Source organism: Nothoprocta perdicaria, unplaced genomic scaffold (assembly GCF_003342845.1).
Source record: "Nothoprocta perdicaria isolate Ctin4 unplaced genomic scaffold, notPer1 scaffold_36, whole genome shotgun sequence".
In the NCBI taxonomy this organism is placed as follows: Eukaryota; Metazoa; Chordata; class Aves; order Tinamiformes; family Tinamidae; genus Nothoprocta; species Nothoprocta perdicaria.
The window spans coordinates 4,971,499-4,984,826 of NW_020455599.1; the positions used below are offsets into that span (position 1 = coordinate 4,971,499).

Consider the following 13,328-nt stretch of genomic DNA (forward strand, 5'->3'; position numbering starts at 1 on the left):
CTAAGCATTACGGGTTGGTTTGATGTACATAGAATATTAATACCTCGTAGCTCCAGCTTTGTGGTTCAGTGTTTCTGGTGCCGTACAGACAGGATCGCATTCACTGAAGAGAAGTATCATTTACAGAGGAGGTGCTTCTTTTTTAGTTTGTTGTGTGTAGAGTCATGCAGTATACAAGTGTGAATGTGCAAGAGTGAACTATRTTCTCTATTTTAATTGTGGCATTAGGAGTTTAATCTGCTAAATTTGCCAAAGCTGGTGGATTACAGGATTTATGAAATTTCTGCTCCCTAGCCTGACAGAACAGCATCATGGATATGTTTTCTCCTCCARAACGTCCATATTTTTACTTCCTCAATGCTTAGGATTGCTGGTCTAGTTAAAGCATTTGTCTCCTTGGGTATTTTCAGTCCTTCATAAATCCATGCTATTGATGCTGGCATAGGTGGTGCTGCAGCTGTGGTGAAGCCTTAACAAACAAATCCTCCTACACATACTGGGTTGATGAGGTTGTGTAACAATATGCAAAATACGCTTCTGAGCTCTTTATTATTCTGGTCGCTTCCCTGCCATCTATTCAGAGCCTTCCTGATGTGCACAGGCAGAGCCTTGCACCTGCATGGAGCTTCACTGATGTCAGCGATGCCTCTCATAGGCACCAGTATCTACCTGCCAGCCTCATCTTACAGGATTAAGGCCTTAATGCCTTCTAATTGCAGCTGATACTGTTGAGATGGCTTTATATTATGAGGAGCTCTAGCATGTGGTGGAGGAGATGCAGCCCTTCTTTTGACAGCATGAGATACCCAAGGTTTCAGTTGAGGTATTTGGCAAATGAATCATCAGCTCCTGAGCCTAAAGCAGARATGGCTCAGGAGAAAAAACAACCCTCCCCTCCCCGCCAAATGAAAAGAAAAAACAAAAAAAAACCCCAAAGATTGTGTGCATACCTTGGTTTATAAAATGTACTTTTGAAATGTAAGTTTTGTTTGCAGTTTTTTTCCAGTGAGCTTTTTCAGTTCCCTGATCTTGCATTCTGAGCACCCTTTATGTAATGGGGAGGCAGGAGTCAGTACCTTGTGTTGCAGATTAAGGGCTCTACCCTCCTACATTTGCCCTCCTAGTGCCCTCCTACATACCCTACATTTGCCCTCCTAGTGCTGAGCACTGCCCGCTGAGATGTCACCTTCCAATTCCACAGGCTTTGCTCAAAGTCTGCAGAGCCGAAGTAATTGAGCCTTGTGCATCTTTACGGGTTAGTGAAGACTTTATTGCAAGAACTGGAAGACCTGCTGTAAGCTTTAAGTGAATCTGTGAGTGTGTGATCTGAGTTACTGCAAGCATGTTGGGTTTTACACATCTTTAATTTGAGCCTTAGCTCTCTTTCCTGTAGACTAAATAGTATCCACTGGTCACCTAGAGAACACCATACCATTTTTATTACCATCTGTATATTCAAGGACATTAGTTATGTGTGTTTCTGCATGCCAGTTCATGATTCTGCTTATTGCTTTATATACAGAATCAATATAGAAGCTCGCAAATCTCCAAAGATGTCACGAGCGGCACAGGAGATATCAAGATCTCCAAGGTTACCAATAAGGAAACCTTCTATTGGTTCACCAAGCCTAACCCGAAGAGAATTTCCTTTGGAAGATATTACTCAGGTATGGTGTGCATTGCTGCAAGACCTGAATACAAATACAGCTTGTTCGCTTATATTGGGAATTGTCTATAATATCTGATGTCATTGCTTGATAAATCCTGGCCACAACGACTTCTCTTAAAAAAAATATTCTTTGAGAGATTGTATTCCACCTGATGTTCTTGGCTTTTGGAAAGCATTGTTAAAATGATCCTTTATTCAATTCCTCAGCACTGTCGTCATGCCGCCATAGTAACCTGCTTTTCTAGGAATCTGTAGAGAAAGAAATTATTGGGTCAGGGAGCCGAATGTTCTCTATTTCATAATTACATGGAACAATCATAATTGGAAGAGGCAAACAATTATCATTTTGTGCTCTTTGTGTTATGATCTCTTGGTAAATGAAATTCAGCAGGCTGTAGAACAGTTTTGGGCAAACATTTCATTAGTATTGAACCACATTTTCCTGTTCCTTTCCTTTTCCCTTTTTTCCTCTCCTCTCCTCTCCTCTCCTCTCCTCTCCTCTCCTCTCCTCTCCTCTCCTCTCCATCTCCATCTCCATCTCCATCTCCATCTCCATCTCCAACACCATCTCCAACACCATCTCCAACACCATCTCCAACACCATCTCCAAAAGACCTTTGAATAGGTCATAGATTCTGTTGCTGATGCTGAGAGCATCACTCTGGCTTTCCAGAAAATCACTTAACCTTTCACGTTAAATGCAGTGGTTTGGAAAACTGCTTTGGCACCTCCAGGACAAGATGTTTGTGAATAATTCTATCTKATTTATTGTTTATAAAGTGATTCTTAGGCATAGAATGAAAGGGCAGGGAGTCCTCCTTCCCGAAATACCGAATAACTGCACTCTGTTGTTGTGCAGGAAGAGGAAGCATCTGAACAGTCCTGTTCTCATTAGGCAGCGATGATGCTCTCCGGCTCTTCAGCAGCTGTAAGCAGTCTGTGTGGTTGTTGTGGACGTCATTCCTAATGGTGTTCAGATATCCGAGCCAGGCTTCTTAATAACAGGGTGCTAGCAGTTGATATGTAGGCACAKTAGGCTGTTTCTAAATAAAATAAAAGGAACTGAATTTATATTATCACTTGCTTGATTGCAGGCTTTTTATTAGGGTTTGATATAGATTTATTAGGTGAAAATTTGTTTTTTTTTYYTTTTTTTTTCCCTTGTTTTTTCTTTGCAGCAAAACTACCTTGCTCAGGTCACATCTAACATCTGGGGAACCAAATTTAAAATTGTAGGCTTGGCTGCTTTCCTACCAACTAACCTTGGTGCAGGTAAAAGCAAACTTTTTCAACTTTTTGCATGTCAAACTCTTGCTAACAAGTAGCAAGTTTATATTACATGTTTTTTTAAGTGATCAGAAGGTTTCTTTTACAAGGTGGCTATTTTTGTGGACAGTAGGAATAAGATTTAAGTCCTTAAATCACTATAATTAAGAGATTCAATTATCTATACACAAAAACGAGATCTCAACAAGATGTTGAAAGACTAAGCTATGATAAAGAGATTAATTAACCACCCAAGCTTTTATTCTCTCAGTTTATTTGAATGAAGAACAAAAGAATAAATTTTTTTTTGAATGAAGAACAAAAGAATAAACTTTTTTTTTCAGTTTCTAAGTTTCAGTAATTGTTAAAAATATATTAAGAGGACAGATTTTTATAATCATTCAGCTTCTAAACTCTTCTTTATCTCTAAAGTTAAAAAAAAAGGTCTTTTAACATCATGCTCAGGTTTTCTTATGTTACTGCATGGTGTTATCACATGGTTCTCTTACGTTTATTTGTTCATTAATATATTATATGAAAATAGTCATAGCCGATCTCTGCTTTGAATTGATTCTGTCTTGGTTTTTGATTCTCTCTGTGTAACATTTTTTTTTCTTTTATTTCTTCTTATTTTCCATCCCTAGTAATATATAAAACCAGTTTGCTGCATCTTCAGCCCAGGCAGATGACCATATATCTCCCAGAAGTGCGGAAGATTTCAATGGACTACATTAACTTGCCTGTCTTTAATCCAAATGTTTTCAGTGAAGATGAAGATGATTTACCAGGTAAGAATGAATTGGAGTTTCGTCATGTCATGGGCTAAGGTAGCTGGAGGGCCCATCAACTCCAAATTTCTTAGTAGAAGGGAGTGCTATAGAAACTGACTTGGAAAAAGGTTAATATGTTTTAGGGATAATGTTTTATATATCTATATAGAGAGATATTGATAGAGGTATTGTTAGTATAGGTATATACACACACACATAAAACTAAAATAGAATCCATGTAAATATRTAAAATATACAAAAATATAAAATAGACTTCATATATTGCTGCTGACTTTAAAGTTCACTGAAAAGTCAAACTTCTCTTTAAATCATTAAGAATTCTGAATCAAGTAAAGCTTTGTATTCTGTGTCTGGGTAGAACAGAATACGTTAATAATATATAGGAAGCTTACAAGGGTCATTTTTGTGATCTGACAGCAGCAAAGCACAGCTTTGCTGGAGGGCAGGTAGGATTCCTGTAAAATACAGCCACAATTTGACAAGTGTTAAATGCCCCTTTGGATTTTTATTAATATCACACCTTATAGAGAGCCTACAACAATTGTGTTCTTTAAACAGAGAGGATCATGAAGGAATTTCTCATTTCACTGAGATGAAAGGTAGCAGAAGATTCAGGCAGTGTACAAGGAGACTGCAGGTGATGTGCATTTGACGGATAAAAAGACTAGAAGTACCTAGGATTTCTATCAAGCAAAAAATAAAATAAAATAAAATAAAATAAAATAAAATAAAATAAAATAAAATAAAATAAAATAAAATAAAATAAAATAAAATAAAATAAAATAAAATCAGCAGATAATAGCCAAGAAGTTAAGCTCCTGCTGCTGGGTCAGATTTGTTTGAAGCTTCAGAAATGGGCTTCGTAGGCAGACGGGATTCATTAAGGAGGAAAAAGTGTGAGAGCTGCAGGGCAGTTAAAAGCTTGGGCTAAAATCTGTTGAAATTAATAGAATTTCTCCCATATATTTGACCAGATGCTTTTGCTGAAGGCACCCAAGCTTGTGCATGACCCAAGCATCAAAGTAGTTCATTGGACTCCCAAAGAGTTACTCATGCACTTAAAAAGAGGCTCACTTTCTAGTGCTTTGGAGCTTAGCTTGCTTGCTTTACATCCACATAGTGCTTCCCTTTACGATCTCAAGAAAAAAATAGAGAAATTGTTGATTATATGTAACCTATGCATAGGAAGTAGTCAGCAATTTCCAATATGAAACCTGATCCCAGCCCTTAACAGAAAAGGTTACTTTGATTTAAAAAAAAAATGTAGAAGAGCTTTCAAGGATATCCTCTCTGAGAGACTATATGTAAAGGCAAAAAGTACCATATGCTAACTGAGAAATTATGTTGCAATGTAAGTGATGATTATATGAGAGAGAAAAACATGGCAGAAAGTTGCTCTTGGACAGTGAAATGTTTAASAGTGAGATACTCTTGGAACAAAATGCTTTTTAATGTTGTCAACAATGATTTGGCAAGGCAAACAGACAGTGATTTGGCTTAACTTGAAAATTATGCAAACAAATCAATTAAAGATCATTGGAGGAATATGAAAAAAATGGATTTAAACACTTCATGTTGTTAAGCAATACCATGACAAATGAAATTTTACTTGGATAGACACTTAATACCCATGACAACAACATTTTAGGTTGTCAAGCCAAGGTAACAATTAAATTCAAAGCCCTGGAGTATAATTTGCTAACCTCAGCCATCAGGACGAATGCTYAGCAAAACACACACAGAACTGCACTCTTACAGTCAACTAGCTTTACCTGTTGGCTGCCTTCTAACAGGATGAGCAGAACTACCATGAAAATTTGCCAACCTTGTCACAGACACCTACATACCTACCACCTCCTACTCTGGGGAGCAATTTTGATAAAAGCTTCGTGCTATCAGAAATGCAATTACAAGGCATGGATAGATGGCTAGAATTTTAATTAGGAATTAACTAGGAAGTGGCTAATGGTCAGAGAAGCCCTAACAGGTCAYTTGCCTGATGTGGTCTAGCAAATCACAACTCTCCGTAGAATTTGTCCACTTAAATAATCTTAAGTATGACTGTAGTCTGTTTGTCTGCCAGGAACTTGTCAAATCAACTTGCTGATGATTTTCCTTTTTTTTTTTTTAATAGAAAAAAAAAAGGTGAAGATTTTGGGGTTTTTTTGTGTATACAGTATCCATCCTCTTCCCTTATGTTTCTTTTATCTTAGCTTTTGCATCTGTACTTCATTTGGGTGTCCTAATTTCCCTATTACTGTCGAGCTTCTCAGTGATAATCCTCACTGGAATCAGCGTTGCCATCRTTTGCAAAATGAATTGGAGCAAGTCCCATGCTTTCTGTTTAAAATTTGCTGATTTGCTTCTTGCCTCACTATCCTTTCCTCACCTCCACACATGGGCTACTTTCACAATCTCATCATCTTTTCACTTTTCTGATTGCAGCTTGTCCAGACATTAAAGCTATACTTGTACTGAGTACCGTACCCACTTCTTGAATCTTTCTGGCCTCCCATCTGATTTTCTCACATCATTTCCTTCCAAACCTTCTTTCAAGGACTTGCAAAAGTCTTCTGTGTGTTTCATTCCCCTTGTTATTTTATCTACTTCCCTTTTTTTTTATGATACAACTTGCTTTGTTGCRTGTTATGCTCAATATCTCCCTCTTTTCAGCTATAGTCTCTTTTCTTTTTTTAAGCACATTGAGTTAGGGAATATTTGACTAAGACATTTGTAAGACATATGTAATGTAACTCTTCTGCTTTCTCTTTTCTTTCTTTCTGGCTGTATTTTTTGATGTCATCCAACACCTAAGTCAAAGCTCGTGATTGCTGTCAAATCAGGGGCAGCTCATAAAGTGTCATTTCATCCTCCTGCTGTAGCTGTGCCTAGCATGGCACAGTGACTGCAGGCTGGCTGCAAACAGTCAGCCTGGGCTAGTCGGCCAACTCAGACTCCTTTGGGCCTAAGCATCATGTACTGGCAACCTTAGAGAAAGTCAGGAAGCCACAGAAGTGACCTAGAATTAGGAACAATGATGAGCTGATAGCAGCCGCTGATCTCTGAATAGATGCTTTATAGTTTATTGATGTATTTCCTATTTAAAAACAAGCAAACAACAACAAAAACTGAAAACTAATGTGAGTCCTGATTCATCAAAACCTCAGTTGATTTGAGTGGYAGTTGTTGTATAGATAGTTAAAACTGGACAATGGATGGAAGAAACTTAGACTCTCGGGTAATCTTTTCTCTATGAACGTTAGTAAAATKAAATTTTAATTTAACTTCTGAAGTACCATTCAGGAAAATTTACCTTAACATTGGTGTTACCAGATGATATACATAGGTTTTGTGCAGTGGGAATCCTTGGGGTTAATCTGTTTTACTTACTGAACTTATGTCTGATCCATTGCTTTGAGAATAATATAGCAGCCCATCATAATGCAGGAGAGTAGCAAATGCAGTGAGTACTCAAAGATAAGCAGGTAATTTAAAAAATAAGGGTAAAAAGGAATGACCAAGTACAAAAACTKTGTAGTGATTTTTCTTGCAAGTAGTTTAAAAACAGTTTTTACCCCAATCTATGAATGATATGGAATTGCTGCCACAAAWTTTTCCAGTTATATGTTATTAGCGGCCCGAATGTCTTTTGCAAGTGCTGACGAAAAGCAAACCCATGTGAAGCACTACTGCAGGATAGTAAGTGCTGAGAAGAGTCTTGGTTAATCTGGAAAAGAGGAGGCTCAGGAGGGACCTTATTGCTCTCTCCAACTGCCTGAACAGTGGCTGTACTGAGGTAGGGACAGTCTCTTCTTCAAAACAATTACTGATAGACTTAGAGTAAATGGCCTCAAGTTGCACTAGGGAAAGTTCATATTAGATATTAGAAAAAAAAAAATCTGTGCAGAGAGTGGTGAAGCGCTGGAACAGGCTGCCCAGGGAAGTGGTTGGGTCTCCATCCCTGGCGGTGTTCAAGGAACATACAGGTGGAGCGGTTTAGGGACATGGTCTAGCAGGTGTGGTGTTGGTGGGCTTACAGTTGTACTTGCTGATCCTGAAGGTCCTTTCTAACCATAATGATTCTGTGATTCTCCTGCGTGCCACATGCTGGTGTAACAGCTGCAGCTGGTGATGGCTCCTCRCTCGCCACGCTGGCCCGCGTGGCAGCCGGGCTGGGGAGCAGCCACGGGGSCCTCAGGCCTCTGGGGAGAGCAGGGCCGGGGCGGCTCGCAGGGCAGGCATGCTCACAGTGGCTGACAGGCTCTGTTGTTGGTTGCAGTGCCCGGCGCGCCCGGCGTCCCCGAGAGCAGCCCGCCGTGCACCGTGAACATCCCCATCGCCCCCATCCACAGCTCGGCCCAGGCCATGTCGCCCACGCAGAGCATCGGCCTGGTGCAGTCGCTGCTGGCCAACCAGAACGTGCAGCTGGACGTGCTGGCCAACGCGCCGGCCGAGGCGGGTGGCGACGGCGCGGGCCCCTTTGCCGCCGCCGGCCGCTTCCCCAGTCCCGGGCAGGTGATCTTCGGGGGCATCGAGGTGGCCCGCACCGCCTCAGCCCCGCCGCCGCCGCCACTCGCCCTGCCACCCCCAGCGCCCGCCGACCACCGGGACCGCGGCGACCGCGACCATGAGCACCTGCCCAAGGCCAAGCCGCTGCTGCGGCCGGCGCAGCCGCTGCTGGACGGCGACGCCGTGGCATTCGGCGCGGGGCCGGAGGCGCCGCTCAGCAAGATGAACCCGCCGCCGCCCTACCCTGGCACCATCCCCGCCGCGCCCACGGCCGCCCCACCACCACCGCCCGGCCCCCCGCAGCCGCCCATGGACCTCTGCCTGAAGAAGGGGGAGTTCTCCCTTTTCCCGGCGGGACACTACCAGACGCCCCTGGGCTACGAGCGCATCACCACGTTCGACAGCAGCGGCAACGTGGAGGAGGTGTGCCGGCCGCGCACCAGGGTGCTCTGCGCCCAGAGCACCTACACCCTGCCGGGGCCCGGCAGCTCGGCCACGCTGCGCATTACCGCCAGCGAGAAGAAGATGCAGCAGCCCTGTTCGAGCGCCACCCTGAACAGGCTCACGGTCCCGCGCTACTCCATCCCAACCGGGGACCCGCCACCGTACCCCGAAATCGCCAGCCAGCTGGCGCAGGGCCGAAGCATTGCGCAGAGGCTGGACAGCACTATTATTCACGCCACTCTGCGGAGGAACAGCAGAGAGGCAGCTCTGAAAATGGCTCAGCTGGTGGACGGTCAACGAGCCACTTTGCAGCTTCCCCCGAAAGCCAAGAGCAACGTGGTGGCAGCGCAGTACCAGCAGAGAGCACCTACTGCTTTGTACACGTGCAGCCAGTGCAGCAGCAGCAGTGGCAGTGGCAACGCCAGCAGCAGCACAGGCACTGGTGGTGTGGGGAGCCTGGCTAACGCCAATGCCAGTAGCAGCACKTCCAGTATTAGTGCTCTGAGGCCTGACTTAAGCGCGGGCAATAGCTCCCAGCATAGCTCAGTCATTGCTCACTCTGTCAGTACTTCACCCCTGGCCTCCCAATCGTCCTATAGCTTGCTGAGCCCACCTGACAATTCCCGTGACCGGGCAGATTATATCAACTCTGCCTTCACAGAGGATGAGGCCCTTTCTCAGCACTGCCCGGTGGAGAAATCAATGCGGCATGTCCCCGTGGCCTTGACAGAGGCTGCCATTGGTGTAAAACGGCCGCCACCCTACCAGTGGGACCCTATGGTGAATGAAGAGATATGGGTTCCTCAGGAAAGGACRTCTCAGAGCTCAGTACCCAACCCTCTGAAACCTCCTCCTCTCATCATTGGTCAAACTCAGCATTTGGATATGTCTCGAGTGCCATTTGTTTCCCCTAAGTCTCCAACCAGTCCCACTGCCACGTTCCAGACAAGTTACGGGGTTGGAGTCCCTTATCCAGGAAGCTACAGTGCCCCTCCTCTTCAGGGAATGCAGCCCTCCTGCTCCCCCAAAGAAGCTCTGGCCCCAACGCAGTTTGCACAGCAGGAGCCAACAGTTGTGCTTCAGCCAGGTTATCCATCCAACCTCTCCTATTGCCCTTTGCCACCCATGTATCCAGGAAGTAGCACATGCTCTAGTTTACAGCTGCCACCGATAGCCTTGCACCCGTGGAGCTCCTACAGCGCATGCCCACCCGTACCAAATCCCCAAGGCACCTTGCCCCCGAAGCCACTCCTTGTGGTGGAGAAGCCAGTTTTGTCTCCTCCACCAGCAGAGCTTCAGGGTCATGTAGGCACAGAGGTGATGGTGGAAACAGCAGACACCTTTCAGGAGGTGCTTTCCTTGACAGAAAGTCCCGTTCCCCAAAGGACAGACAAATTTGGCAAGAAGAATCGGAAGCGTCTGGATAGCCGAGCTGAGGAAGGAAACGTGCAAGCTATCACCGAGGGCAAGGTCAAAAAGGAGGCAAGGACACTGACAGACTTCAATTCACTAATATCCAGCCCGAGGCTGGGCAGGGATAAGAAGAAAGTCAAGAGCCAAAAAGACCAGCTCAAGTCCAAGAAGTTGAACAAGACAAATGAATTTCAGGACAGTTCAGAGAGCGAACCAGAGCTTTTTATCAGTGGGGATGAACTGATGAACCAGAGTCAGGGAAGCAAAAAGGGATGGAAAACCAAGAGGAATTTGAGGACCGCAAGCGAGCTGGATGAATTCAAGTGTCGTAAGGCCAATGAAAAAGAGGACGGACGACTGGGAAGCCAAGGCTTTGTGTACGTGATGGCCAACAAGCAGCCTTTGTGGAACGAGGCAACACAAGTGTATCAGCTGGACTTTGGAGGGCGGGTGACCCAGGAGTCTGCAAAAAACTTCCAAATTGAGCTGGAAGGACGACAGGTAGGAGGGCAGCATCAAGCCACCCGTGAAGGGTGGGTGGGCAGGCAGAGGGAGGACAATCCATGCCAGAATTGCCCTGTCCTGCTCCCCCTGCAGCGGGCTTCCAGCCTRCGCCGCTTGCTCCTTAGGAAAGCTTTGCCACAGAAAGCCAGGGTTCAAAATCTAGATTCAGAAGAACTGATGAGGTTCGCTTGTAAACTAAATGTATAAAATGTATCTCTTGTCTTACAAAACTGATCTTTTGTCAGACTCAGGGAAAAGACCTCTTTTAATCTCAGTATCTCTCACTTCTGAAGGTGTTTTTTGTAATAAAGTGAGTGGGGAAAAACACAACAAATTTCCCCATGCGTAGTTGAATTGAAGTCAACAATTGTGGACGGTAGTTGTTTGAACAAACACTGCTCAATTCCCACAGAGATTACAACAGTTAACCAGGTTAGCCAGGCATACACTCCAGGCAGTAGACAGCTAAGATGGACATGATGGAGAGCTAAGGTCCCTCCCGGCCACAATCTTCCCCTCATGGATAAACAGGCCTCTGGTGCTGGCCCTTAATTCTAAAGGAAAGGCTGTGACCCTCCCCCCTAAACAAGGTGCTCACAGGCTGCTTCTCAACAACCGGTGCATAGGAGAGGCTGGAGATGTTCCAGAAAACCGAAATGTTTAAGGCTGTCTCATACTGACCTGAGTTGCGTGTTATTGCATCAAAACCAGACTATTAATTGACTTCAATCAGCAGGATGCTGGACTGAGACTCAGGAGACTTAAGTTTTATTCCTAGTTGATCTGTACCATCTCTGTGAGTCATTTTTTGATTAATAAAGACATTAAGGCTCACTAATTTAACTTGGGAGTTAGGTGTCTTAGGTGTCTAATATGCCTGATCAGCAGTAGTCTTTCTCCCTCACTCTCTCTCTCTCTTTTTTTTTTTTTTTTCTTAATTTATGACAACAGCTCATTAAAAGGACAGTGAAAAATGCCATTTAAACTATTTCATCTTCAATTAAATGACCTTGGATACATGTCCATCAGCAGCTGTGTTAAGTCCCGCTGATTACAAGCTTTGTTAATTGTAGAACAAAAGCCTGACTCCACTAGCACAGGCAGCCTCAGTTCTAGCTCAAGCAACTTTATTGTAGACAAAAAAAAAAAAAAAAAAATAATCTGGGCTTTTGATTAAGCAAAGGGTAACATGGTAAAAATAGGCCAAACTTCAGGTGTTCTTTGCAGAAAACAGAACAACCTGACTGATCCTGCTTTGCATTTCAAACAGCCCCCACTGCCCTCGGCCAGTTTGTTCCCAGTGTAATCATGTGCTAGCGAAGGCTATACAGAGGAGAAGAGAACTKCCAAGAAAATTCAGCTTACTGCATGTGAGATGTGGTAGTCAGGAGGTCGGTTATTCCCCTCTTCTGAAAGTCCCTTCCCTTGAAAACAAAAACTGTTTTCCTGACAGGGAGATGATAGGATCTCTCCAGGGCGGAGAATCAGAGTGGTATTTTTATGCAGGAAGAAGTGATTGAGTATTCTAGTGTGAATGTTTCAAAATGTTTCACTCTTGCTGTTTTTTTTTTTCTGGTGATTCACTACTTTTAACCTTGTAATTTTTTTCCTTCCTTCCCCGCTTCCCAGGTGATGCAGTTCGGAAGAATTGATGGCAATGCCTACATTTTGGACTTTCAGTATCCGTTTTCAGCAGTGCAAGCCTTTGCTGTTGCTCTGGCTAATGTGACTCAACGCCTCAAATGAACAAGCAGAGACTGGAGAGAGGAAAATGTTCACAAAACCATCTCAAAAGTCCCAACCGGGAAGCRTTAGGGCAGCCTGCTTTAGGTGCGCAGAGGTGCCTGGGAGTGAAGAAGGCAGTAAAACTGGAAAAGTCTCTTGGTGCCCCAGACAAGGGCATTGACTCTAATCAGTCACGGGGTGGAGGGTGGGGGGGCTCTTTCCTGTTTCGTTCGTTCATTCGTTTGTTTTCAGTTTGTTCGTTCCTCTGTTTGTTTGTTCCTTAGCGTTGTGCTGGGTTTCAGAAGGAGCGCAGGGTTGAGGGCCGTTCAGTGTTACGTGGAGGTGTGTGGCTTTTGGCTTGTTGTGGTGATTCTGCTGTGTTTGCTACAATAGCTACGTAAGCTCATAGGGGGATTTAAAAGATTGCTCTTTTTGATAGACTGCCTTATATCATGCTGTTCTTTTTAAAACAGGGAACATAACTTTTTTTCTGGTCCAGTTTGTACTACTACTACTTACTGCTACTGCTACTACTGCTACTACTATTACTACTACATCAATGATAGCAGCAAAAAAAAAGGAAAAAAAAAGAAGCTATAATACTTGAAGACACGTGTTTCTTCTCTGATCTCTGATAATAACTGAACACCACAGGTACCAAGGAGGCTTATATAGGTCAATGTTTAATTTATAAATAGTGATGTATTATTCAGAAGATAAACAAAACTGTTACCTTTGGGTGATTTCAAAACCCACTGTATCAAAGAAGTTGATGTCTGCTTGTTTTGTGTGCTGTTATTGGGGATAAACATGTTTCAGCAGGTGACAGAAAATACCGAAGGAAAGACTTGTAGGCCTTGCTTCTTTGCTCATATTGATCAGCAGTATTCTTTGATTTGGACTGTAGTTGGGTGAGGTACATTGTGATCAGGGGTACCTCATAGGCCAGGCCAATACAGGTTCCTCTATTAAATGTGTTTACATTTTAAAAACAGTCTTTCATGTGA

General features: G+C 43.7%; 1 protein-coding gene across 1 annotated transcript in view; it reads left to right on the forward strand.

The window, feature by feature from the left end:
- TULP4 (tubby like protein 4) overlaps positions 1 to 12,755 on the forward strand; it is a 128,642-nt gene extending 115,887 nt beyond the window's left edge. Inside the window, exons 11-15 of the mRNA XM_026044356.1 lie at positions 1,523 to 1,667; positions 2,848 to 2,941; positions 3,580 to 3,723; positions 8,006 to 10,593; positions 12,226 to 12,755. Of these exons, the coding sequence (XP_025900141.1) occupies positions 1,523 to 1,667; positions 2,848 to 2,941; positions 3,580 to 3,723; positions 8,006 to 10,593; positions 12,226 to 12,342 (3,088 nt within the window). The 3' untranslated portion in view covers positions 12,343 to 12,755. The remainder of the gene's footprint in view (positions 1 to 1,522; positions 1,668 to 2,847; positions 2,942 to 3,579; positions 3,724 to 8,005; positions 10,594 to 12,225) is intronic.
- Positions 12,756 to 13,328: the final 573 nt, after the last annotated feature.